Raw genomic sequence first — 26296 nt, forward strand, 5'->3', positions numbered from 1 at the left:
ATGAAACAAGAATTGCCCCAATAAAGCAAAATATATGGGTGCCGTTGTGTAGGGTTAGTAATTTCCCAGTCATCTTCAGTATATTTCTGTCAAGAATTATTTAGGAATATTTGTAAAGAATAATGTTGTTAAAATAGTTTAATCTTAAACAATAGTGGGGAAATTATTTTCAGTTAAATTGCTGTTCAGTTCTTCCATCACCACTATATGTTCTGAAGCCACATCTATTTGGATGTCCTAAAATTTAAATGTTGGATTCTTCTTCCATCTGAAGTAGTAAAAAATTATTAAATCCTAATAAATATGTACCAGGGTAAGACACATGAAACTATTAGTATTTTCAGACAAATTTACCTGGTTCCTTTTGGAAGCACTGTTAAGGAGAAATACAACAAACGTTTTCATTTACTTTGAATTTGGCATTTGATCTTGTATTGATAACATTGATCTGCAGACAAATACACAAAGCATTACTTTGTTCAACATTAAACTCCAGTATTTATATTGGCTTAACAGAGGGAGCTGGAATTCTGGCTTGTAGTTCTGCTACAGGAAGATTAATTCTACCTAAAGATTAACATAGAACAATTCTACGTTTTCATTATCTGATGCATCTAGAAACATTATTTGGTGAATTAACTGAGGAGTAATCATTGCTTAGATCTCTCTACTATGATTAAATTTAAAGAAAATAATCTGTGCAGTTATTACTTCAGTTAAACTCCTGGACTGTTGTATTAGCAGCATCCTTGGTCTGAGAACATGGGTTTTTAATCTCTAGCATTATAGGAATCTTTAATCAGACATTTATTTGCTATTTGTGAGCTAGGAGATGTCTAGCTTTGTATAGCTAAGCAGTACAGAATGTAATCTAAGGATTAAGAAAAGGAAAATCTCCCTATCCATTTGACCTTGAAAATTTTATTGGATTTCCTGTGTGATCTGGCATGATTCTTTTTCCCTAATTATCTAAAGTTTGATGTATGTGATAGATACTGAATGAGCTGTGCAGATATGGGTAAAATTCTAATAGTTAACTTTTCTTTACCCTTAACTCTAACATGAATATTAAATATTCAAGACAATATTCAATGACAAGAAAATAACAAATCAGAAAATGTGCTCTTAATGTAAAATCTATCAGTAATTCAGTAGACTTGACATAATTCACTCAAAATTTAGGATGAATAAAGAAAAGGTTTTTCTTAATAGGGATGATTAAAATTTTGTAGCTACTTGGGGTAGGAAAACTGATCTTCATAGTAATGAATGGATTTCTTTTGATATTTACTTTGGCCAGTGGAGTGATCACTCCAATCAGTGGAGTGATTCCTAGAGAAAGAATGTTGTTTCTACAACCTTTTAAATTTCTTTGTGTACTAAGGAGCTCAAAATAACATTATTGTAGCATTATACCTATCATTATGCAAGTTGTTTCAGTCAAGTCCTTCAAATAATGAATTCAAATAAGTTTAACCTAAAACATTAAATACAAATAAGGGTATTGATCTTTGAAGGAATTCATGCAGCTGGGTCTTCTGAAGAATGTTACTGAGAGATTGTTAGAACTTGTCCTTAAATCTTAGATTCATCAAGGTTAAAATGTACTTTGAGACATCCGAATGTTCCTGAAACAAAACTCACTTTTAGGTGTAATTTTTCATGCCAGCATCTAAGAATGTCCTTAAACCACTGTTCATTCATGAAGTTGTGGTTCTAATACCCTGCTACTCCTAGAAATGCAGTTTTCATGACTTCATGTTTCAGGTGAGCAGGGGCATTGCTGTGCATGTTATACTTTACAGCTGTGTACTAATAGTCTGTGACTCAAGAGGACAAAATAAATTAACTTCACCAGTTCATAACATTATGGGATTTGATGTTATAACTACTTTTATTTTGTAATTTTAGATTATTTCAGAAAAAATCCTTCACTATATCAGTGATTACAGCTACTTCTGTGCACTGGACTGTTCTAAAATACCACATAGTGCATTAGATTGATTTTTAATCTTGAATGGAGCTGAACTGTACTTTTCTGATTTTTCTGAATCAATCTTACTCTGAATATTTGAGGTCATATTTGAATATTTCAGTCATAACAAAATGGATGTATTTTATTACAATTTTAACATTTCATATTTCTTGTAAAGTGTTGCTGAAGAACAGCAGACTTCTGATCAAGTTAGAACTTTCAGCATTTATACTGCTAATACTGTACACCAACTATAACATTAAAAATCAATGTCATGTTTGTTTTCCACCTGTAAAATGTACAAACTTCTATGTATCTTGTTTTGATTTCCAAGAGGAATTGAAGAGCCCTTGTTCCATCCGGATGCAGGGGTGTTAAAAGTTCTCTTGTATGAATTCTGTCATAGTCCTACACTCATGTCTGAATATTATATGCAGAAATTTTGACTTTGTAGAAAATTCCAGGCCCCTGCTTTCTGAATGGGAATGTCATGCCTTATAAAATTTCTTTCAAAGCCTTCAGGTAGTCTTAGGTTGGTTGGGCTTCCTTGGTTCTTCAGTTACCAAGCATTAACTTGAATAAAAGCAGTTGTATTTATTTCTGGTTCTGTGCTAGTGAGGTGAAAACTTTCATGGAAGACTGAAGTTTCAGTTGTTGAGAAATATGCTTCAATTACAGTAAATGGGAATGAACTGGTATTCATTGAACAGTTGCTAAAAGTGTCTGGATTTTTTCAGTCGTAAGAAACCACTGATTTCCTACTCCTGTTTTTCTTTGGAAATACTTTCAAACCATGTTTTTTGAAAAGCATACACAAAGGTTGATTTCCTGTTTTTAATTACATTTTTGCTCTCAACTGCTTGTTGCTGTCTCCTGTTGACATAAGATCACATTCCCCCTGAAGAAAATTCAGGGTCTTGATAAATGTCATTAACTTCTGTTGCTTAGAGTACAGTAGAAGGATGTATTTTATTGTGCAAAAATGTTTGAACTTTTGTGGGGACAAATGCTAGATACCCATAGAATACCATCTGTTGCACTTACTGGATTTTTGTGTATCCTGTGCTACGTTTTACATTGCAACTCAGTGTGTTGGACTCCAGTCCAGTGCAGACTTCAGGTAGTGCTTCATTTTTAGTCCATTCATGCTCATGTTTCCCCACCAATGAAATGAAATCTGCAGTTTTTCATTAGCACATTGGGAAATCTCCTATTCCGAGAGAATTATAATCAAGCATCAGTTCTGTATATACCTCTGGTTATGAGTCATGTAGTCTGAGTTTGAACTTCTAAATATCAATCCTAAATATCATTGGTATAAAACTAATCTCAGATTTTTTTGGGTGTGATCTGTGTGCCTCAATTACATTCCTGAAATTCTGAAAGATTGATTTGACATTTTCTCTTAAGTGTGCTCTAGACAACCATCATTAAAACACTATATTGGAAACAAAGTATAGATGGATAAAAAAGTCAAGAATTTAAACATAGTATAGCTTTTCTAATTTAAAAATGAATAAAAGACTCTAAGATTAGTGTTTGCTGCTTAAGCCATATCTAATATGTAAATTTACATATATTTACATACATGTAAATGTAGCTTAAGCTAACAGCATTTAAGATGGTTACAATGCTATTTCAAGGTACTGATATAGACATGAGCATTAAAAAAGCCTGAAAAAGCCAGACACCATTTAACCCATTGACCTGTCTAAATAATCATAACGCATTATTCCATATGTACTGCTCCATACAACATTATTCCTAAAGATTTTAATTTGTATTGCGTTTGAAGTATCTCAGCTTTTAGGTTGTTGTATTAAACTGGGAAAATACCTTTTTTCTTTTAACAGAAATTGAAAAATTCCAGAAAGGGGAAGGAAAGGAAGAAGAAAAGTATATTGATGTAGTCATCAATAAAAATATGAAGTTGGGACAAAAAGTTTTGATTCCAGTAAAACAGTTCCCTAAGGTAAGTGATTTTTACTTTTGATAAATCTAAGTGGATCTAATACCTTAATTTGTTACATTTTCAAAAGTATTAACAAGCTCTGCTATTACTGTTCTGCAGTTGCTTCTGTAGAATTTCTAAGGTAGGAATGGCTGTTGTTGGAATAAATGTGGGAAAGTGGGCTGGTCACGCAAAAATATAGTATGTTGAGAAAAGAAAAATTATTCACTTTCAGGTTAGCCACATTTTCCTCTTCAGAATAGCAAAAGAAATGAAATATTTGATGCCAGGCTTTGAAACTTACTTGCTGTAGGTAGAAGTGCAGAGTAAAATACCTCATTAAAGGAACTCACTATATAAGCTCTTTGCTTTGTTGCAGCCATTGCCAATCTTGAATTAGTTTTATCTGCATTATGAAATTATGCTGTCTATTCTGTATGAGTAAGGACTTAGTATCTTTGACCACTATGAGTCTTTACTGCCCAGAATTATACTGCACTAAAACAATGCTACCTGAAAGCATTTATTCAACATTCAATAGGCTGCAGGACTTTATTCTTTTGGTTCCTTTTTTAAATTTTAGTATTATTATTGTGGAAACAAAATGAGCAGGTTCTCGCTTGTTTGAAATGCCTTTTTTCCTGCTAGGAATTTCAAGACAGCTTCTGTTTCTGTTCATGGAAGAAGGGAATTTTCTTCCTCCATTTCTTCAGGAAGACTTATTTTTTTCCTCACACTATCAGTGTTTTCCTCAAAGATTATGATGAGTAACTTGTAGGGACTGCCTCAATAATGTTAGTAGTTTTGTGAAATACTGCTTTACTGAAATCAAGCCTCTATTACCTTTTATATGTGGGTATGCCTTTGGAACTGTAAAGTCATCTTTATGACTGGAAAAGGCTATATAGAAACATGAAGAAACAAAAAGATGGGAAAGTAAAAGGAAGGGGAAATTTACATGGTCAGTGTTTGTAACCAGGATGTTTTTCTAATAGATTCTGAAATGCAGAAACTTGAGCTCAAGGGGAAGAAAGCAAAATAGAAACTAAAAGGGAAAGACTACCTTTTGAAATATACTTCTGCCTCTTTATGTAGTGTCAGCTTTGAAGGACTAAACATTGCAATTCTTACTTTGTGATAGCTTTTAGGAAAGCCCTTTATTCAACAGATAGGTATGATTTGCTCTGTGCTGTGTCCAGTTCCAAGCATCCTTCAGGAACAATATCAAGGTGCTGGAGTGGGTCCTTCTGCTCTCTTCTGAGAGCAATGAGGCTGGTGAAGGGACTAGAGGGAAAATCTTATGAGGAGAGGCTTGGGAAGCTGGGCTTCTTGAGCCTGGAGAAGAAGAAATTCAGCCTCTACAGCTACCTGAAGGGAGGTTGTAGTCAGGTAGGGGTTGGTTTCTAATCTACCAGAATAGAATTAGATCTAAAGAGAACATAAACAGATATTAATTCCTACCCCCCACCCCTCCCTTCTCCCCAGGCCCGGATACCTTCACTGCTGCCTCCCCTCAGGGCACAGGGGACGGGCAGGGGGGGTTCAGGGTCAGTTCCCCACCTGGTGTTTCTGCTGCTCCTTTCTCCTCAGGGGAGGACTCCTCACATTCATCCCCTGCTCCAGCTCGGGGTCCCTCATGGGAAAGTCCTTCAGGAACCCCTGGGACATGAGGCCCTCCCAGGAGGTTCAGTCCCTCAGGAACTGCTCCAGCCCAGGCTGCCCACAGAGTCACGGCTGCTGTGGGAACAGTCACCTCCTCTGGCACGGGGTCCTACATGGCTGCAGATCCACATCTGCCCCACCATGCTCCTCTGTGGCAGATCCACATCTGCCCCTCTGATCCTACATCAGCTCTCCATCTGACCACCGTGATCCTTCACAGGCTGGAAATATGTCTGTCCTACTGTGGCCCTTCAGTGTGTGCTCCCTTGTGCTCCTCCATGGGCTTTAGGGGACAGCTGCCATCTCACCATGGGCTGTGGGAAAATCTCTGCTTGGGCACCTTTCCCCCTCCTTCCTCACTGACTGTCTCTGCTCTGCCATTGCTTTCACCTCCTCCTTTCTTCTGCAGGTTTTTGTTCAGATGGCCGTGGGTTTTTTTTTGTTTTGTATGTTTTTTTTCAGTTTCATATTCCCTGTCTTGAATACTCACAGAGGCACATTCAGCTTCCCATATCTGCTTGTCCTGGGCCAAAGGCAGAGCCCAGAATTCAAGGCAGGGAAATTTCCAGCACATTCTCACAGGAGCCACCCCTGTGCCCTTTCCCCAGCTTCCAAAACACCACTGCCCTGACCCAAGACACTAGATATTCTCTGTTTATAAATATTTTCACTGCAGCACAGGACGGCTCAATTTTTCTTAAATTGCCATTTTGTTACATATAGACTAATATTTATTCAAGCTTACTCATTAAAAATTCTGCATAGTCAAAAGGAAATTCAAATTACTTGCTATAGAGTAATGTGGGAGGTAAGGATGAATTCAGACTCAGGACAGGTAATGGTGAACTTCTCTGAAAAGCTTATTGTAGGACACAAGCAGTCACTGCAGCTTAGTATCACTTGTTTACCAGGACCAGGCTTGTGGTTTTATTCCTGAGACCTGATCACTCTAAAGATGTTGTTTGACCTGATCACTCTAAATATGTTGTTTGAAGTGTTGTAACCTCAATGTGGCAAACAAAGCCTTATCCTGGGGTACTGTAGTCTGCAGGGAGGGACATGAGTGAGAAATGCCTGTATAGAGGGGAACAGTCTTTTTGCATACTTATGTTTGCTCTAAAGACTAATCCTCTTCCTGTTAAGTGTTCAGAGGAGGGCTGAAATTAGGAATCCTTTATCAGGTCTTTTGGGGTAGATATGAAATTATTCCAGTGATCTCTGTCTCAGTGAGATGTATTTCAAGTGCTTGCATTGTATATGCAAATTCTGCAGAACTTCAGCAGAAGGTATTATGTGGTGCTTATAAAACCTGAAAGGGTGATTTACAGAAATGCCTTTTGCTTTTCTGCTATTCTTTTCTGTGCATGTATGCAGCTTCCTAGACAAAAATGTGTTAGTGCAAAGTAAGTATTATTTGTTGAATGTCCCAAATAATAGCACCTCAGAAAAAAAGATTACAAGATTTGGTTCTGATTATTATCACTTTTTTCTTAACTTCTGATTAGGATTGTTGACAAATGCTTCAGAAGAATGGAAATTTAGACAAATATGGATGAAATCCATGTAAAAGAGCTTTTCAGCATGTGAATATTGAAATTTAAGTAGTTCTAGCAGGCTGATATTGGTTTCTGTATGCCTGCACTCCACAATAGTGCTGTTAGCTGTTATGCAAGATGCTGAACAAAGACACCTCCAGTCATTTAGATGCTGTAGGTTTTCTGCTTGTGAACTGTTAATCTGCTGTTTGTAGCTGACCAAATCACTTCAGGAATTGATAAGTCTGTCAAACTAACATAGAGGTACTGGTTGGGTTGAATCTGACAAATTTGGATATCAAGAATTTTTTTCAACTTCATGAATAGTACTACCCCAAATAAATGATCCTCCCTTTAAACAGGATTTTTAAAAGTTATCAGCAAATGAAACTAACTACAAATATAAACAACTCTGATAGAAGAAACTACTCCTTTGTTTATATTTGTCAGTGATGACTCCAGCAAGCAGAGATGCCTCTACTTTATATCAGTAGGATTAATGAAGTTTCAATCATCATTTTTCTCAAAAAAAGTTAGGTATCTGGACCAAACCAGCTTACATTACAGCATTATATCCATTCAGGCAGACCTGTCACCAGGTTAACTAAGTTTCCTTTAAGTGTTTCATTGTGTTTTTCCTCTTAACTTGTCTCTGACTCCTTGAATAAATCAAAATTATTTCAACACAGGTCAGGCAGTCCTAGGGCTGATCTGATCAGCCTGGCATTGCAATGCCTGCTCACATTACCTGACCTGTCAGATATGTTCTCATATGGGCTCATGGCTGGGTCCTGTGCAAATTCAGCCTCATTACCTCTGACAGCCCTGGGAGGTGACAGGATAACTGCAGCAGAAAGCTATGCAACTGAAGGTCAGAGCAGCTGTGTTTCTATTGGAAAAGGATCTGGTAGACCTCAGATTCAAAAGCAGGTGTCTCACTTTTTTCAGGCATCTTTGATCTCCCCAAAAAAGACTGTTTCTGGTCATCTAAGTGTGCAAACAGTTGAGTATCTGTGTTCACGTGTGTAACTTGCTGCCTATCTAACAGCTCTTGGTTGGTTCTGTGGTCTTATTTATTTTAAAATCTGTGGTCTTATGTAAAATCTCAGACTTAGTTGGCCTAAATGTTTTTCATGTCTAGACCTTGATAGAAGGTGATAGAATAACCAAGACAGATGGAATTTTATCTGCTTTATGAAGCAACTTGTCAAGATAGTTAATCCCAGGAGTTATGTTTGGTTTCTGCTTGAGGCTAGTTGTGCAATTGAATTAATTTCTTGATTTGTTCTTCACAAACTCATGTACACATTAAAAACCCTGGAATTATTATGTCTTGATGTGGTGACAGTCTTACCTGGCAAGACAAAACCTTGTGCTCTAGAAGTTAATCTACAGATTACAGGTCTGGTCAAGTATTTTCAAAATCTGACTGAAAACAATGTTAAGATTTTTTCAGGTTGGTCCAGCTCTACAGATTCTGAGAAATGTCTGTGAGTTGCTGTGATATGGAAATTAATCTGAGATATTTAGGTGAGGCTTCAATATGCCTTAGTAATGCTGTTGACAATCCTCTTGTAACTGGGATGTGCTGCAAGCTAGGATTAAAGAGGTTAGGGCTTTCATGCAAACGTGTAGGAAAAGGGCTGACTTTTTGAAGTAGGATTTAGTTCTCAATCAAGTTACCTACACGTAGGGGTGCATGTGGATGCTGGATGCCTAACCTATAGTTAGTGGAATGAGATCTTGCCAGCTTAGGCAAAGGAAATCAGAGTGATTTAATACACTTTGCTCTTTGGTCGGCTGAATACCTCAACTGACTTCAGGTCAAGTGTGAAAATGTGACCCTTAAACCTGTACTTGTGTTACATTTTATGCTTGAAAATATTCTCAACTTGCACAAGCTTGATAAAGGCTGAAAAAATGAACTGGCGGTGGAAGGTGATAATGTGATTTCTTGGTGAAAGAACTCTGGATCTATCTTAAAAGTATGAAATTCCAGCAAGTATGAAAGGTTTTCATAGTTTAGATATGTACAAATGAGTCAGAAGAGTGTCACCTCCCTCCCATGCATTTAATTAATATGCATCATGAAGTAGGTTAGTGTCAGGAATCTCATTGTTTTGACAGTTTAGTGAAGTCAAGTGTCCTGAAACTGAAGGAAAAATAGTTTTCATGGGTGATAAATGCAGTTGCAGATGTTTTTTCTATGTTATGGATCAAAACTATGGGAACAATTGTTTGCTATGTGATGGGCAACCATTTAATCATTCATCATAAAACTACACTTAAATACTTGGTGAATTTCAGAATTTGGTAAGAAATTGTCTGTGTTCAGTTGCTGGAGTGATACTTCAAATAAATATTCTCAAAAGTCACTGATTTACAGAACTGGTGTCTGTTGGAGCCTTTTAGCTTAATGCTTATATTGGAAATAGTCTTAAATGTCATTGTCATGTGCAATAAATCTGCAATTCTTACATGGACTCATGGAGAGATGAATGTCTTAATCACATGACTAGTTAGAAAACATTTTTCATAACAATTAAATTCTAAGGGCTTCCAAGAAAATGAGAATTTAGTTGTATAATCATAAATGATATGGAGGAACAACATCAAATGTAATACCAAGGGTAGCTTTTGAGCAGCTTTACAGTAATTGAGCTTTCTGTTGTGAATAAATGTTTAAAGACCTATTATTGTGGTTTGTGAAGAGAGTAATTTGATGTGGCAGAGCATAGATGCTTCAAGTTTTTACCTTTCTATGTGGAAACCTTATTTTCTTCAGATGAATAATACCAATCTTGATGTTTTCCTGCTTTCAGGTCATTGTGAGGGAAAATGCTCTGAGTCTTAATTTAACTATTTTTATTTTTTGTTGTGACCCTATCACAGGGGAACCATTGCAGAAAACTAATATGCTAAGAAAGCTTTCTGTGGCTTTAATGATAATGGCTTACTTAGAGCTTTACAGGAAAGAATTTGGTCAAGTGTTTATACTTTCACTAAGTATTTTAAGCTGGATGAACCATTCTCAGCAGACTTGTCTTGGTGGAGATAAACAAGGATTACTTTTTCTATTATATCTCCTTTTCTGTAATATATATATATTTTAAAATGCTGTAGCCTTGGCATTAATTCCTTTTCTGTTGACATTCAGAGATCACATACTTCTGAAAAGAATGTCTCACTTGTATACTCTTTGTACATGTGTTTTCTCCTGAACTGTTTTGAGGAAATAGTTTGAAATGGTGATCTGGTAAGGAAATAAATCTCTAGGTAACTTTTAAAGTTGTATTTTGATTTGGGGATACTAAAGAAATGGGTGTTATGTGGTCATGTCCATGACCTCCACTGTACTGTATCCGCAAAAATGCTTCTTAAAATGAGGATTTATGAATATTTTAAGAGGAAGCTATTTTCAGTCAGGCAAAAACCTGATTGATTCCTTTCTATTAAGATTTTTTTCTATTAAATTTACAAATTGGTGATTTTGTAGCTATACAACAGTTGGAAGATAATCTGTGTAAGGGAAACAACATGGTTTCTGTATAGGTAACCAGTATTTGTGGGCTAGTGGACACCATGACCAAAGGGTAGAATCTCCAATATTTCTGGAATTTGGGAAGGATCTCTTGTACATCATGGTGTATCTTTATCCTCGAGCTGAATGAGAGGTGTAGATATGGGAGAATCTGCTTTCACTCATCAGAAGTTTTATGAACTAAGAACACCCCTTAACTCTTGCATCCTTTTTCTCAAACTAATGGTTTGTAATGATGTAGGACTGGAGTGTTTGGCTTGAACTATATCTGAGGTTATGCTTCCCATCTTTTCCCATCGTCTCCTCCCTGTTCTTTTAATCTGTATCCTGTTTTGTTTTTTTGTTTAGGATTGAATTGGGTATTTTGGTTGGGTTTGGGGTTTTTTTTTGTTTTTTTTTTTTTTACAAAGTTGCCTTGAATGTTTTTTTTATAACTTCATTTTACCATGTTTGGCATAAACTTCAAAGGTAGTCTTAGAAGCAGCTTGGAGATACTCCAGATTATCTTCTGTATACAGACTGTTCAAATTCAATGTTAAGGTGAAATATGACTGTGCTGTGCTAGGTAGAAGGGTGGCTGAAGTCTGTCATGTCTGATCATGAGCCAGAACTAGTAAACGTGACTGGTCTGACTGGTACAGAGCTGGTCAGACATTTTTTGGTACCATCCAGTGCCTCTAATTCAGAGTTTATAAGCTTGAATTCAATACTAGATATGAACTTATTTTTGTTCTTATGCTCTTGTGGGCAAATAAACTCCAGGAATATGAGGCATGGGAAGCAGCCACAAGACTTCTACATGAGCTGTCTTGTGTAAGAGCTGACTGGCTTACTTGCTTCTGTTTGACAAGCAGATAGGCTGGATTTGTTAACTTTGTAATTAAAATGTATCTTAGTGTGGTGGTTTTCTACCCTTAGGTTTGAGTCCCTCTACTCATTGATTGGTGGGGATAAAGAAGGGTATAAATAATGGTAACTTGGTGGCTGATATCTTTGAGTGTTTCAATAGCTCTATGACGTCTTTGAAGATAAGCCTTTGCTAATCAGATATTCCCAATGTAACGTAAAAAGGGGAAAGAGCAATAGTTTGAACAAAAAAATCTGGTACCTGTTCAAAATAATCTGCTTTCTACTGAAATGATTCATTCAATATCAAAAAGTTTTTACTTATTGAATAACCAACTGAAGTATTCCAAAGCTCTTCAGCTTTGTTATGGGGGAGCAAAAAGGTTTTGGCTCTGCACTGTAAGCCATTTTTTAGTAACCTTGAATGTTTGCCATGTTTTTAAGTTACATTTAGAGTTACAGTGCTTTTGAATCAGCAAAATTTCCTACTTTCCTGGCAGCACAGATTTCTCATGCTTCAGACTTGTCAAATCTAATATTTGGAGCCTCAGTGCACAGGAAAGAATAGCTCAGTGGATCTCAGGATACAACTAATACATTTTCATTTCATTAAATGTGTTATCTAGAACGTGTCCTTTGTCCTGCTACTTGTATAGCTACCATAAAGTCCACCTTCAACACTGGAGACTGGTTTTGAGAAGGTCACAATTTTTGGTAGTATTAAAGCTTTGTAGATCAAGTTATAAAAATTATACACAACTTATTAAAATATTTGGCTGTCATTAAAATAAACGAAGCAGCTGAAGTAAACGTGCTTTGGAACACTCAAGTATTTTCTGAGCACTGAACTTTTAGTTACTTATATTGCATATCAAGTGGGTTTTATTTCAGCTTTGGTTATGCATTTCTTTGTTTTCATTTGTCGTTTGTATTCTAATTATCAGGGAGTTGTTTGGTCCAGTTAAGAAGTGATATTCAGGCTACACATTGCAGTTAAACACATGCTTACCTACTCCTAAATTGCAGTCAAAAACTGAGTAGAATTTCATCTGAATATTTTAATTTAACTATGTAAGACTGCAGGTACTCAACATTCTGAAATTTCACCACACTTCACTGTGAATGGAAGGTACATAATTTTAAATTCATGCAGTGTTTATTTTTGTTCCTAATAACTTTGAAGGCTATTTGGAGTAAACATAAATGATCTTAAGTAATGATTGAAAAAAATTGATGGTGGTATTCTACTAAATGAGTGATTACATTTGAACTTAACTATGAACTCATTTATTATAAGTAATGATCCTATAAGCAAACTGTTGACGAGGAGTTACTGACTTCTGAAAGTTCAGACTTGTTAGGAATTACTTCAGTTTGTTTTCTTCCCTTGCTTCCAGAAATAAGACAGTCAGAAGTTGGAAGAGACCTGTAGAGATGTGGTCCAACTTTCTGTTGAAATAATGACTAAATTAGACTACTCAGTGCGAGTCATGAATATTTTCAGCAAGGGAGATTTCTACTACTTCACTGGACAACCAATTTCTGATTAATTTTTTCCTTGTCTATGTCTTAGGGCCTATGAAGAAAAAAATTGAATATACCTCAAAAAAAGAAACTTCCATAAATTGCCTGAGGATTTCTTGAAATTTGCCCTGATTTCAGAAAATACTAGTTCATGTAACCCCATAAATATATTAGCATCTGGCTACAGTTATCCATATGCAATTTTACTTTATTGTATCTTGGTTCTAACTCAGGTCTATGTTAGGAACTGAATTTGCAAGTTCTAAGGGGTGTCTTGGTTTAGTGGTCAGGGTAAACAAAACCCACAGAATGGAATTGCTCTTTATTGCTCCCCTCCACCCACTTAGGGGAAGATAAAAGTGGAATAAGGAAAAGAGACCTAAAGGTTGGAAGCTAAAACTATAACAGGCTTAACAAAATGGGGAATTGATGAATCTCTTGGTATGAGGTATTTCCTAGTATCTCTTGGAACTTTTCTCCTGGTGTATGTGACTGGGAACATATGTCCTGTGGAGCAGTGTTCATGAGTACTTTCTCATGTCCCAGCTCAAAGTCCAGTTTTGTGTCCTTGGAATGACAATAGTTCTCCCTTTTTGTTTTCCTTTGTTACAAATTGGATTTTGATACATATATTTTTTAGCAAACTTTCCCCCTGAAGCACCTTCTGGTTTTGGTGTTTTCTGTGACTAGAAATGGTTGGGTTTCTCTAGTCTTCCTCACTATTTTTTACTTTCTTCTCCCTGGTTACTTTAAGGGCTTGATGGGTTTTGAGCCCTTCTGTTTTCAGTGAACTTCAGTGGCAGTGGGTGTTGAGTGGTAGTTAGGAAGATCTTGAGTGTTTATTCTGGTTTGGGGCTGGATTTATATGCTTATGTTCTCTGAATTTAATTCTGTTTGTTTCAGTGTAGGCTATATTGTATGTGTTGCTGTATTCATAAATCTTCAAGGGACGATAAGGCAATTAGGATTCTTTTTCAGAGCTTTGGTTGGATTGTATTGTATCTGAGATTGCTGCTTTTATGGTTTTATATACCTGCTAACAAATGCTGAAAATTGAATTGCAGCTTGAGCACATCTGTTCTCATTGTTGAATGTGATGAACAGTTCTCTCTATATTGTTTGAGTTCTTGGAGCTCAGATCTGTTTCTCTTGACACCTGGTGAAGCCACTGATAGGTCTTACATATTTGAAATTTAGTTTGTGATACTTGTTTTTAGCTAGAACAGTTTTTTTCAACAAAATAGTATGCTTTGCTTGTTCATATATGCTTGAAAATCTAATTAACTTAATGATCTTTTCTCTTACAGTTCAATTTCGTGGGAAAACTTCTGGGTCCACGTGGCAATTCTCTAAAGCGCTTACAGGAAGAAACACTGACAAAAATGTCTATTTTGGGAAAAGGTTCTATGAGGGACAAGACAAAGGTAAGACCTGAGTATGCTAGTGGAGTGTTTGATACCTAGATTTTATTTTTTCCTAAAATCTTTGGGGGATCAACAACACCAATGACAAAGTGGGAAGCAAGTAAGAAACACTGGACATCCTTGTATTAGATTCAGATGGAGTCTCTTTTCTCTGAGGAATCTGCTCTCACTGAGTATTTTGAGGCTATCGTGAGTTGTATTTAGGCCTCCCCAAAACTGTGGTCCTTGAGGATGTAATTAGGGCATCATCAGTGGCATGTTCTAGATGGGTCTTATATAGCTTGTGATGAAGCTGTCAGTGGTCTCACTTTGGAAGGAACCTGAGGCCTAGATAGATCTAAACATTTTTATGTAAAATAGCACTTAAAGTTTGATTTTAATATTTAATTACATTTCTAGACAAGACACAGCTGATGAAAGGAGATAAATTGTAAATATTTCTTTGGGAAGTGTTTGTGTATAGTGGACATGTCCATTAGAAGGGCCAAAATAGACACAAGAGAAGCCTTTAGCTTGATGAGATGTATGTACACATCAGTTTCACTCTTTACTGTAATAAATCTGACTAAATTTGTAGCAAATAACTATGTCAGTAAGAATATGTCACCTGTCTGGTAAGCTGCATGTTTTAATTGGAGCATTCCTAATGATACAATTTAAAACAATGAACATATTTCTTGTCTGTAGCACACCATATTTATAGTCTCCAGTGAAATATTTCTGTGGTTATATAGCCTGAAACTGTGTGCTATAAAGATAGGTAATTATGTCCATATAGAAAAGTGACTTAAAGGAGTTGCTTCTCAGTTTCCTAAACTGTATTTTTTTAACATCTTTCATCAGAAAAATATATTATAATCTATAGTCTGTTAAGAGCTTGATCAGAGGCCATAAGTTACTTTATTCTCTGCAATTTAAGTGCCGACTCTTAATTAATATCTTTATTAAGTATAATTTACATAAATATGACTTAGATTTATGCAGCCACATTATCCTATAAAAGTCTTGAAGAAGAGAGGGATTTTTTGAATGGGGGCTGTTATGCAATACATAATACAGATAAAGCAACTTTAAGATTTAAGTGTTACACAATTAGTGATGAAAAACTACAGTGTTAGTAACTTTGAGAGGAAATAAGACAGTTCAAACAGAAACAAGAATATTAACTATTCAAACTGAAAAGAAAGAGGAATAAGTAAACTTGCTATAAGCCAGGATGACAGTTGGTCTCCAAATTCTTGGTGAACTTTCTCAGTTGTGGAGTTTGGTATTTCATTATCACAGACTTACGAAAGCTTCCTGAAGCCAAACTTGCACCACAAAACAGCTGAGGATCTGATTTATTCTCTCTGACAAGTTCATTGCAGCATATTTGCTGTAACTGGAGCTGAGACAGCATATGCTGTGTGTCTACTTAGTGATGCTGATAACATATTCTGGGATGAACTGATTGTTGGAAGCTCAGGATCAGATGTTTCTAAACACTTACATGTTAATACAACTGATATATTACCAGTTTTAAGTGAGTTGTGATTATTATTATTATTATTATTGTGATTTTCCTCTTTCCTGAGGAAAAGTGACAGTAAGCTTCATAGACTTCTTTAAGCTAAATTTCTAAATACTTAGTTTTAATTTTTATTTAAGATAACTCAAAGGCTTATGGAAAAAAGCTAATTGATACTGAAGGTTGATAAAGTGTAGTAAATATCACCATTTCCATTTTGAAGTTCTCTAGGGAAAGATCTGGATAAACAAGAATAACAGATAAACCAGGATGACATTAAATTAATTTTGGGCAGCAGTATATCTCCAGCTCTGATTATAATTGTCTTTGTAGAATGTCCAATTTGGTTCCTAGCAAGAGGTTTGGGTTTGAGAGAACATTCAAGGAAGGTCTTTTTTCTTCCTGTATCTTTGTTCCTTAGTCCTTAAACTGAGTTCTAAAAGTATTGAAGGCTTCTATTTCCATGTCCTGGTAACATCTGGAGTATTTAATTTATTTGGGATGTACAATATCTACAATCACTGTTCCTTCTCAGTTAACATTTTTTAAGATGTGCTGGGACCTCATCACTGACCTACCTCTAGACTATTCAGGATTCCATGAGGCTATGGGAGAGGGAAAAAGTAAGAAGGCCCATTCTAGAATTTCTTGATTCAGTTATAAAATGGCTTTTATACTGCAGTCCTGGAGAAGTAAGTTAAAGCCTTCCACCCCATGTGTTACCAGTAGCTCAAGAGTGGTATAGACCTTTCACTCGAGTATTTGGAATGGTCTATAAAATCTGACAAAAGGCAAATTTATGGTAACATTAAAAATATCTATTTTACCTATAAGGTAGTAACTAAAGAAACTTAAAACCTACATCAAAGGGGGTATAGTGAAGATGGAAAGAGTACTAGGAGTGTGTTCTGATAAACATTGCAACTCGGCTTCTGATTTCAGGGCTGATATCTTGTTCTTGATAGCTTGGCAAGTATGATAAAAGGTAAAAGGCTCTATAGGCAGAGTAGAATCAGGGGCAAAGTATAGTAACTGTATTTGGCATATTGAATAATGCCTTATGCTGCTGTGAATCATAAGCTGTGCCTACTATTGAGTTTTGTTCTGGCCCACAAAGGGATGAAATGAAAGAGCAAAAGGCGCCAGGTAGGCAGTAGCTTTCTCATAGTGGCTTCCAGAGTGCAGCACTGAAGGGATGGGTTTGCCCTGACAACAAAATTAAATCAGGTTGTCCAAACCACGAGTTGTTTGATGTGATAGATCTTGTGTGAGAAGATAGAGATTTAAAAGGCAGTTTTGTTCTGTTTTGTTTTAAATCAATGGCATTCTTGCTGTGTCTCCTCCTTTCAGCAGCTCTCAAATCTCCATTGCAGTAGAGGAAAAAGTTGTTTCTGCCAGCCAAGCAGCATCCACATGCACTTGTCAAGCTTAGGCCAGATATGTACAGCCAAGTAATGGAAGGCAGAGGATTTTGTGGGAGCTAAAATACTGAAGGATAGTGGAATGGAAATAAGCTGTGGCTGCTGTGTTGGTCATCACAGGGAATAAAAAAAAATGTTGAAATGCTTAATGTGTGCCCAGTGTGGGAGATCTAGGCCAGTGAGTGAACATGTTCTCATTCATGTGGTGTTAAGAGCAGTGTGGTGCCAAGTGGTGTGAGAAGTGAAAAAAAAAAAAAATTTAAACAGTGAACTTTGCAAACAAAGGGAGAAAACAGCATGAAGTTCTGACCTTAATTATGGGAATGATTTGAGAACAACCTGCACTAAATTTCATATGTTTTGTTTAAATTGCTGTTTGAAATGCTTCTTCACCTGACACTGCACATTAAATTGTGATATTTATTGCCTATTGCTATCACTAGGCAAGTTGATTGATAACCACACATGATTTTTAATTCTCAATTTTCTGCAGAGCTGATTAACTGCAGTGATTTTTTTTGCCTTCAAAAAAAAAGGGACAGGTGATGCTTGATAGTATGTATATACTGAAAAAGGGTATGAGTAACCACTGAAAAACTCTAGCTTCCATCTAAATGATTGTTTACATGTCTTAAATAACTGTGCTTATTTATTTGAGAAACAGTTCCTATTGAAACTCTATGAGGAGTAATATTTATTAGTTTACTTCCTGTTTTTAACATCTCTTTTGTATGGACAAGGTAATTGCTTTGCTGACAAAATCTAATCCTGATAACTCTGGCCTCTTAATACTCCTGTATTAAGCTGTGGATTCTCTAAAAGCTACCTATAGATTAAATTGATTTGTAACTTATTTTTTTAAACATCCCTATAGTCAAACACAAAATGATGATTGTTATTTATGAGAAGCAGAAATAGATTGTCAGTTATAAAACTCAGCCTGTAATTAAGGCGTGTGAGTGGCTTCAACTATCATTGAAGCTATAATTTTAATAATATAAAGAGTGAAGTACTTACCTGGTATATGCTTGCCATATACCATAAGTAGTAGAGGAGAATTCATAGGGCATTGCTTTTCAGATAGCAGAACTGCAACGAATTTGATATGAAGTTCTCTGGTAATAAAATTAAATTCTTTTTAATGATGGCTTAGCCTCTTGGGAAGCACCAGTCAAATGCACATTCAGGTTTGTGAATGTTTTGTCTCAAATGTGCAAGCATCTGAAAACTGAGCTCTGCTCCACTACATGGAAAATTGTTTCTCAGTCACAAGTGCATTGGGTGAAGCAGAATAAAAAAATGTTCTGAAATACCTGGTGAACTCTTTTTCCCTCTAGTGCTCTGCCTTTGTCTTGCATGCTGTTAGTTTCATGTCCAACGAGTGTAGTTCTGTGGAGGGTGTACTCACTAGGTAGAAATCAGAGAGCAGAAAATAAATATCTGGGCTGTGCAATAATACTAAGAAGAGACTGAAATAATATTGATGAAAGAATCTTGCTCTTGTGGAATATTAGATCAAACTGTTTTCTGAAGACAATAGTAATGAGAAACAAGGCTTCAAGTTCATGGTATGGTTTTCTGCCTTATGTGTGAAGCTGGTACACTTGGGAATACTCCTGGGAATGTTCTCCCTTGTGCTACAGTTCCTGTATATGATCAGAAGCTGATGTGTCCTATTTTGTTGCTAGTCACTTACTGGTGACAAGCAAACTGATACTAATCTGGTATTCCAATGACATTATTGATTTGAAGTGTATCAGAAGTGTGTAATTTTATACTTCCTTTAGCTGTTGACATCTGAACATGAGTAAATTGTATGTGCAAATGCCTCCAAAGCAAGTAACACTTGCACATTAATATCTTGAAAATAAGGTGGAAAAAACCAAACTTTTTTCTTATCTCCTAGGAGGAAGAGTTGAGAAAAAGTGGAGAGGCAAAGTACTTCCATCTAAATGATGATCTCCATGTTTTAATTGAAGTATTTGCTCCACCAGCAGAAGCATATGCCAGAATGGGACATGCATTGGAGGAAATCAAGAAATTTCTCATCCCTGTTAGTATTTTTTTCTTAAATTTTCTAATACTAACTTACTGTATGATGGTAAAGTCATATTGCTTAATTTCCTTCACCTGCAAAAGAAGATGCGTTTACAAATACTTCTCAGTCTGTTGAAGGCAGCTATTGGGTAAATGGCTAACATTCTACATACATTTTCCTGGCATGGGCTATTGTAAAAAAATTTAGTCTTTCTTAACTGGTTATGTGCAAAGTACTCAAGTTTACAAATAACTGTAAAAATCTAAAATATGGAAAATCAGCTTTCTTAGCTTAATGCAGAACTTAACTGTGTTGGTGCACCTGAAGCATCATCATGAGTTCTGCTTCATTAAGAATAAATTGGAAGTTGTAGTATTGCTCCCACCCATAAACCTAGCTTAGGGTTCAGTGCTGGGAGTTAATACTATTTTATCTTCTATCTTTATTTATCACACAAAGCTAGTAATACCTGGGTTATATTTGTCTTATGTAAACTTCAACTTCTGATATATGGATGTGTATAAAATGACATGCAATATCCAATATTTTGTACTCCAGGTTTAGAATATTCATAGGCACTACTTTTAAATGGTTTCCAGTGTGTTTATATAAAACATTCCTTTATTTGCTTCTCAAGTAAGAACCAACCTCAATTGTTTTGCAGTATTAAACTTCTCAGAACAGTCCAAGCTCTGGAGTCGAGGCATTTTGAGGCCTCTTATTATGGGAAGTTCCTAACTGTGAACTCTGAGCTCTTTAGTGAACATTCTTCTATTTGGTTATCAAATGAAAGAGTATGGAAAGCAAAGAATGCTTAAGGTGCAGTGACTTCTGATTATTTTCACTGTCAAAAATGGTACCCAAGTTTTTTTACTGATTACTGTCAGGTCTTGGGAGTCCTGGCTAAGATACCTTTAGTTACTCAGGTGTGATTCTGAGGGGCAAGAAGACATAAATGTTGTGAGAGAATCTAGTCAGTGTAGCTGTGTTCAGGACCAGCTGGGGGTTCCTGACCTAAGGTCACTACAGCTTCTTGATAGTACAGCTTCTAGTTGTACTCCAGGTTGAAGTAGTTGGTGCTCATGACTTGACTGTGGCACTACATGCTTTTGGTGGAATTTGGTTTGTACTAAATCTGTACTAAAGATCCATGGAACCAAGTCCTCAAGTGACTGGAGTAGAGGATTTGCTCCTTGAGTTTTTCTTCTGGCTTGTTTTTGTCTGAATGAATGTTTGTTTGTGTACCCCAGCACCACTGCATAACATGAACCAAAGCATGGTAAGTAATGTTCATCAGGAGGTTCATTTAGGAATACATCCTGATGTGACATAACACTAATGTAGATGCACCATAAGACAGTTTAACCCACTGTGGAAAGTGTCCTGAGCATTGTTTCATAACTTTGCTTCCAGGTTCCACGTGGCTTTTGTCTTGATGTATATGAAGAGCGAAATAAAGATACTACTGTTTAAACATCCTAACAGAATAGGTAGTAGTTACTTAACTGGGTATTTGTAGGAATGTTGGGCTTTCATAATATCAAGGATTACTGTATTTATGTGATTCATTATTTGATTGTGTGACAGGATGAGTGAGAATTAAGTTCTTGTTTGTGAGCAAACAGCTGTTTTCCTTCTAGATGAAAATACGCTATTTGGTAAGTGCTTTTTGCATATAGTGAAAGTAAGGATATACCTGATCCCTGTGCCCCCTTCATCAAAAATATTATTTCTCTTGAGTGTGATTCACCTAATGTCTAATTTATTCAGTAAGTTTATGAAAACCTACTGATTTCTGCTGTTAAGCCTGTAGAATTAGATAATGAGCAATTTCATTCATTAGCTGTCCACTTCTCCATCTCAGTATTGCATCTTTATTTTAGTGAGCTAAACTGATACTACATAATCTTTTCTGAATTATGGGATCAAGACAGCACTGTCTTAATTTCCCTTTGGTTTTTCAAATGTAATCTTATCAGAACTGCTCTAAGTGCTTTAATCTCTTGTCTCCCCACCCCTCCTTGCAGCCAAGCCAGGAAGCAATAAGGAGCAGCTTTGTCCTCTCTAGAGCTACAATTTGGTTATCTGCTGCCAAATACAACTTCATTTTTATTTTCTATAATGTATTTTGTGGCTTGCTTAGGAAATCACCAGTTTTTTTTTCAAGTAAGAAGTCTTGCTATCAGCATAGATGATTACGATCTTAATTGTTTTCCTTCATGTGTAAGATAACTGTACCTTCTAACAACTTCAGATGCTCCTAATTTATAAATGCAGTCATTGTTCAGTGTTCAGGTCAGGCCTACATATGCAATCACAGTTGGTGCTAGAATGTAGGCTACAAAATATTCTTGTAGTACACAACTATAGGAAAAAATGTCTTAGCCTCTCTTTAGACCCACAATTTGATCTACCTTGGCATTGAAGTTCAAACAGGTGCAGAGGAGTGCTTTCCTCTAACCTATTGGTATAACTGAAGACAAAAACTGACTCAAGATTGGTTTTACCTACATTTATCACTTTGCCTTGACTTTCACTCATCTTCTGCAGATAGAACTGTGGGGTTTTGTTTTTTTTTTACTTCAAGTCTTATTTTGTCCTCTTTTAATTAGATAATCCACTTATTCTGGTCAGAGCCTCTGCTTAGCAGTCTGTTCATCTGTTAGATTAGGGGGTGTTGTGATTGGTATTAATTTGTCAGGACAAAAAAACAGGTACGTGCACCCTCTTCTTCCCCCCAGGTCCTGTATTATATCATGATTACTTCTAGCCAGTAGGACTTTTTTTAGTATTTTGCTTAATTTTTCAGTAGTGCTAGTCATTGTTTTGACAGCCACATCATTAATTATGCTTTGCTCTTGGTTATCAGAGTTTTCCTTGACTTTAGAGCAAGGTATAAAAATATATTTGAGAGAACAAGCCATAGCAGTCGATTTACAACGTGAGCAGAATTTACAACTTCTTCCTGCATGCTCAGTTTGTAAGGTGTGTTGATGAAATGGTGTTAAATGGCATTTAGAAGAGCTGGTGGGCTTTGCAAAGTCTCACACATTTCGTTAAGCAACCTGGCAAAAAATGAAGGTGTCTGTAAAGGTGGCTGGAAACGTGATGACTTCTTACTGCTCACTGCCAGGATGAAGATCATCTTGGGTGTTTTGCAGAACTATATAGAGTTTTGCAGGGATCTGTCCTGCCACTAAATAAAACAATGTTTTTACTAATAGTTTTAATGGTAAATTAGAATAAGGTTTAAGTTACAGATGATCCCAAGGAGATATTGATAAATTAGTACAGCTGTTTGATATTCAACAGCAGCAGCATTTGGCTGAAATGTCACCTTTGTCTAAACTGTACAGGGGAGGAGGGAAGCCTAAAGGGTTTCCATTTCCATCTTGAGTTCTGGGTGAGGAAGAGATTTGTCTCCATGAGTGTGCTGTTTTTCAGCAGTGGGCATTCATTAATTGACCATCTGTTACTTTCAATTGATGAATCTTCTTCAGTGTCTAATGAATCAACACTGCTTGTCATGGTTTCCTTGTTCTCTCCCTTTGCTCTGTATCTTCCTCCTGCTTCTGGCCTATGTGATAAGGACAATATTTTCTGTTCTCTGCCTTTGCACAGTGGAGTCCTTTTCTGTGGCTAAGGCTGCTGGTATGCTTAACACTTACAAGCTACAGGAAAATGCAGAACCATCAGGGAGAAAGGAAAGAAGAGCCCAACATGCACAGTGACAACCTAAGCACATCTTGGTTAAGAAATTAAATTAATATCAAGTGAACAAATATTTTTTCAGGCGTTGAATTTGAATCAATATGGATGTGATGTTTGGGCCATTTGTTGGATAAGGAACTGGCTGAATGGTCACACCAAGAGTTGTGTGAAGATGTGCGATGAGTGGTGTTCCTCAGGGGTTGGTACTCAGACCACTGTTTAACATCTTTGTTGGTGACATGAGACAGTGGAATCAAATGCACCCTCAGCAAGTCTGCTGATGACACCAAACTGTGGGGTGAACTCAGCATGCCAGAGGGAAGGGATACCATCCAGAGGGACCTTGACAGTCTTGAGAAGTAGACTTATACAAACTTCATGAAAATCAACAAGGCCAAGTGCAAGGTTCTGCACCTGGGTCGAGGCAATCCCATGCATGAATAGAGGCTGGAAGGAGAAAGGATTGTGGACAGCCTTGAGAAGAAGGACTTGGGGTGGTGGTGGACCAGAAGCTCAACATGAGCCATCAGTGTGCACTTGCAGCACAGAAAGCCAACTGTGTCCTGGGCTGCATCAAAAGAAGCACAGACAGCAGGTTGAGGGAGGCGATTCTCTTCCTCTGCTCTTTGAGACCTCACCTGGAGTACTGTGTCCAGTTCTGGAGCCCCCAACATAAGAAGGACACAGAACTTCTGGAACATCTCCAGAGGAGAGCCACTAAAATAATCAGGGCTGAGGCACCTCCCCTGTGAAGCCAGTCTAAAGAAGTTGAGGTTGTTCAGCCTGGAGAAGAGGAGGCTCCTAGGTGACCTTATAGCAACCTTCCAATATCTGAAGGGGGCCTACAAGAAAGCTGGGGCAGGGCTTTTTAAACAGGGGTGTAGTGAGAGGGCAAGAAGAAATGGCTTCAAACTTTACATTTCCCTTGATGAAGGGAGAAAGTGGGTTAGATATTAGGAATAAATTTTCCCATGAGGGGGCTGAGACACTGCAACAGGTTGCCCAAGGAAGTTGTGGCTGCCTACTCTCTGGAAGTACTCAAGGCCAGGTTAGATGGGGCCATGAGCAACCTGGTCTAGTGGAAGGTGTCCCTGCCCATGCAGGGGGTTTGGAACTAAATGATCCCTAATGTCCCTTTCCAACCCAAACCATTCTGTGATTTTGTGAATTCTGAGAAGGATGTCTCTTGGAGAACTTATAAAGAAGTTACAAATATTGAGTGAGTATCTGTATAGTAGTTGGCCAGAATAGTGTTGAATTGCCTGTTTCACTTCTACTTCGTGTGGTGGTTTGGTTGTTTATTGGGTCCAAGCTGTTTTGTAATGGAATGTTTGTCAAAAGCTTCAATTACACAGTTTGAAACTGCTGATTGTCTTCCAGACATTTTTCCTTCATCTTGTTTGCTGGTTGGTTTCTGCTGCTAAATAGAGGCTGATCTCAGACAGGCAGTTGTGAGTTAAATTTCAGAGTGTGTTCAACCCAGTTTGTACAAAATGCTTTTATGGTGTCACTTTTAGAACACCAGTAAGTATCTTCTACAATGGTGTGTAAGGGCGAACTGTTTCTGTTTGAAGAAGTTTAGGAGAAGCAGAACATGTCAAGGATAATTGAGATCTTTGAATTCATGGAAGTTTTAATCTTCTCTCAATGCAGTTATGTTTCAGAGTTCTGATTCAAGGCTGCCTGACAGTCTTTTGATACCTACCTCGTGCCTGAGTATAATAGATTTCCAGTGACAGATTTCCAGCACATCCTTTGTTTTTTAATAGAATCATAAAATGGTCAATATTTGAAGAAACATTCAGTTTTGAAATGGAAGGATTTGTAGAAGAGCTGTTCTATCACAAGTATAACTTCATTTTTATTAGAGGACCTAATAATGTTTTGATAGTTTTAATACAAACAAGTGAGTAAAATACTTTTGATTCACTTTTACGGATGCATTCTTCAGCTCTACTTTAAGTACAGGGAAAATGATTGAAAAATCTGGATAGCTCTAGTTCATTGCTTTATCTGTTTTATTCCTGTGATTTGCATATTTTCGAGGTTGGTTCAGGGTGCTTTCTGTGTTTGAGAAGTACTGTATTAATTCCATGTAAATAGCTTCAGCTTTCTTGATAGAGCTCAAGAGATGATTCTTGCAGAATAAGAAAAAAGCTGTCTTCAGCTTGTTTACTATTGCATATTTTATTAGCTATTTTAATTGAATCATTGTGTCTGTATTGAATTATTTTCCTTGTTTATTCTTTTGATTTTAAAAGTGTAGATGTCTGTAATCTATCCCTTCTTCATAAGGGGCTGTTATCAACAGTCTGTTTATTCTTTACTGCCTTGCAACTCGAGACAATGGGATTTTTCCTGCTTTTAACACTATCATTGTACAGCTGGAACTGCAAAACTTGATTTTTCTGGTGTTTCCCCCCCTATAGCATTTAACATTGGTATTTAAATTGATGAATCTTCACGGACCTAATATGCAGGGGGAAAGAAAAATGATGTCTGATCAAATACTGCAATTCATATGTAGAATTCTTGCAGAAATTCTAGAGTGAATAATATGCCTGGAATATTATGCATGCTAAACTTCACTAGGATGTTCACTTTTTAGAGAGAAAACTCACAGCAGGCGTGTTTGCTGATACTAACTTGATGTGGTGGTTTAACAATGTTTATTTTCTGACTCTGCCCCACTGCTTTAGGACTACAATGATGAAATCAGACAGGCACAGCTTCAAGAGTTAACATATTTAAATGGTGGTTCAGAAAATGCAGAAGTTCCAGTAGTTCGTGGAAAAGCATCAATTCGAGCAAGAGGAGTACCAGTTCCTGCTTTGTCCAGGTAAGTTTATCAATTGCTGTAGAATTTCATTTTAAGTCTAAATTTTTTTAAGCTTCTCCCTTCAAACAGAAGCAACCCACTCCCCCTAAAATAGATCAGCAAAATACATGAAAGACTCCCAAAGCATGAGTGAAAGATAACTGAAACAGTCTTCATTCATTGAAGTTAGGCTAATCAGTTTAAGCTGAATTAACCATGGAGCTGAATCATGTTTTATGAAACTTGAATGATACATATATTAAACTATGTAAATCATAGAAAATATTCAGTCTTAGTGTGAGCATCTGCTTGACTTCTAACTTTCAGTTGCTCCTTAGGTGCA

At 36.7% G+C, this 26296-nt stretch overlaps 1 protein-coding gene across 1 annotated transcript in view; it reads left to right on the forward strand.

The window, feature by feature from the left end:
• The window catches only part of KHDRBS3 (KH RNA binding domain containing, signal transduction associated 3), an 85802-nt gene that overhangs the window by 22737 nt on the left and 36769 nt on the right, over window positions 1-26296 (forward strand). Inside the window, 4 exon segments of the mRNA XM_030445145.1 lie at window positions 3829-3947; window positions 14342-14458; window positions 19293-19439; window positions 25835-25974. Coding sequence (XP_030301005.1) covers window positions 3829-3947; window positions 14342-14458; window positions 19293-19439; window positions 25835-25974 — 523 coding nt within the window.

The sequence above is a fragment of the Calypte anna genome, chromosome 2 (genome assembly GCF_003957555.1).
Source record: "Calypte anna isolate BGI_N300 chromosome 2, bCalAnn1_v1.p, whole genome shotgun sequence".
NCBI classification, from domain to species: Eukaryota; Metazoa; Chordata; class Aves; order Apodiformes; family Trochilidae; genus Calypte; species Calypte anna.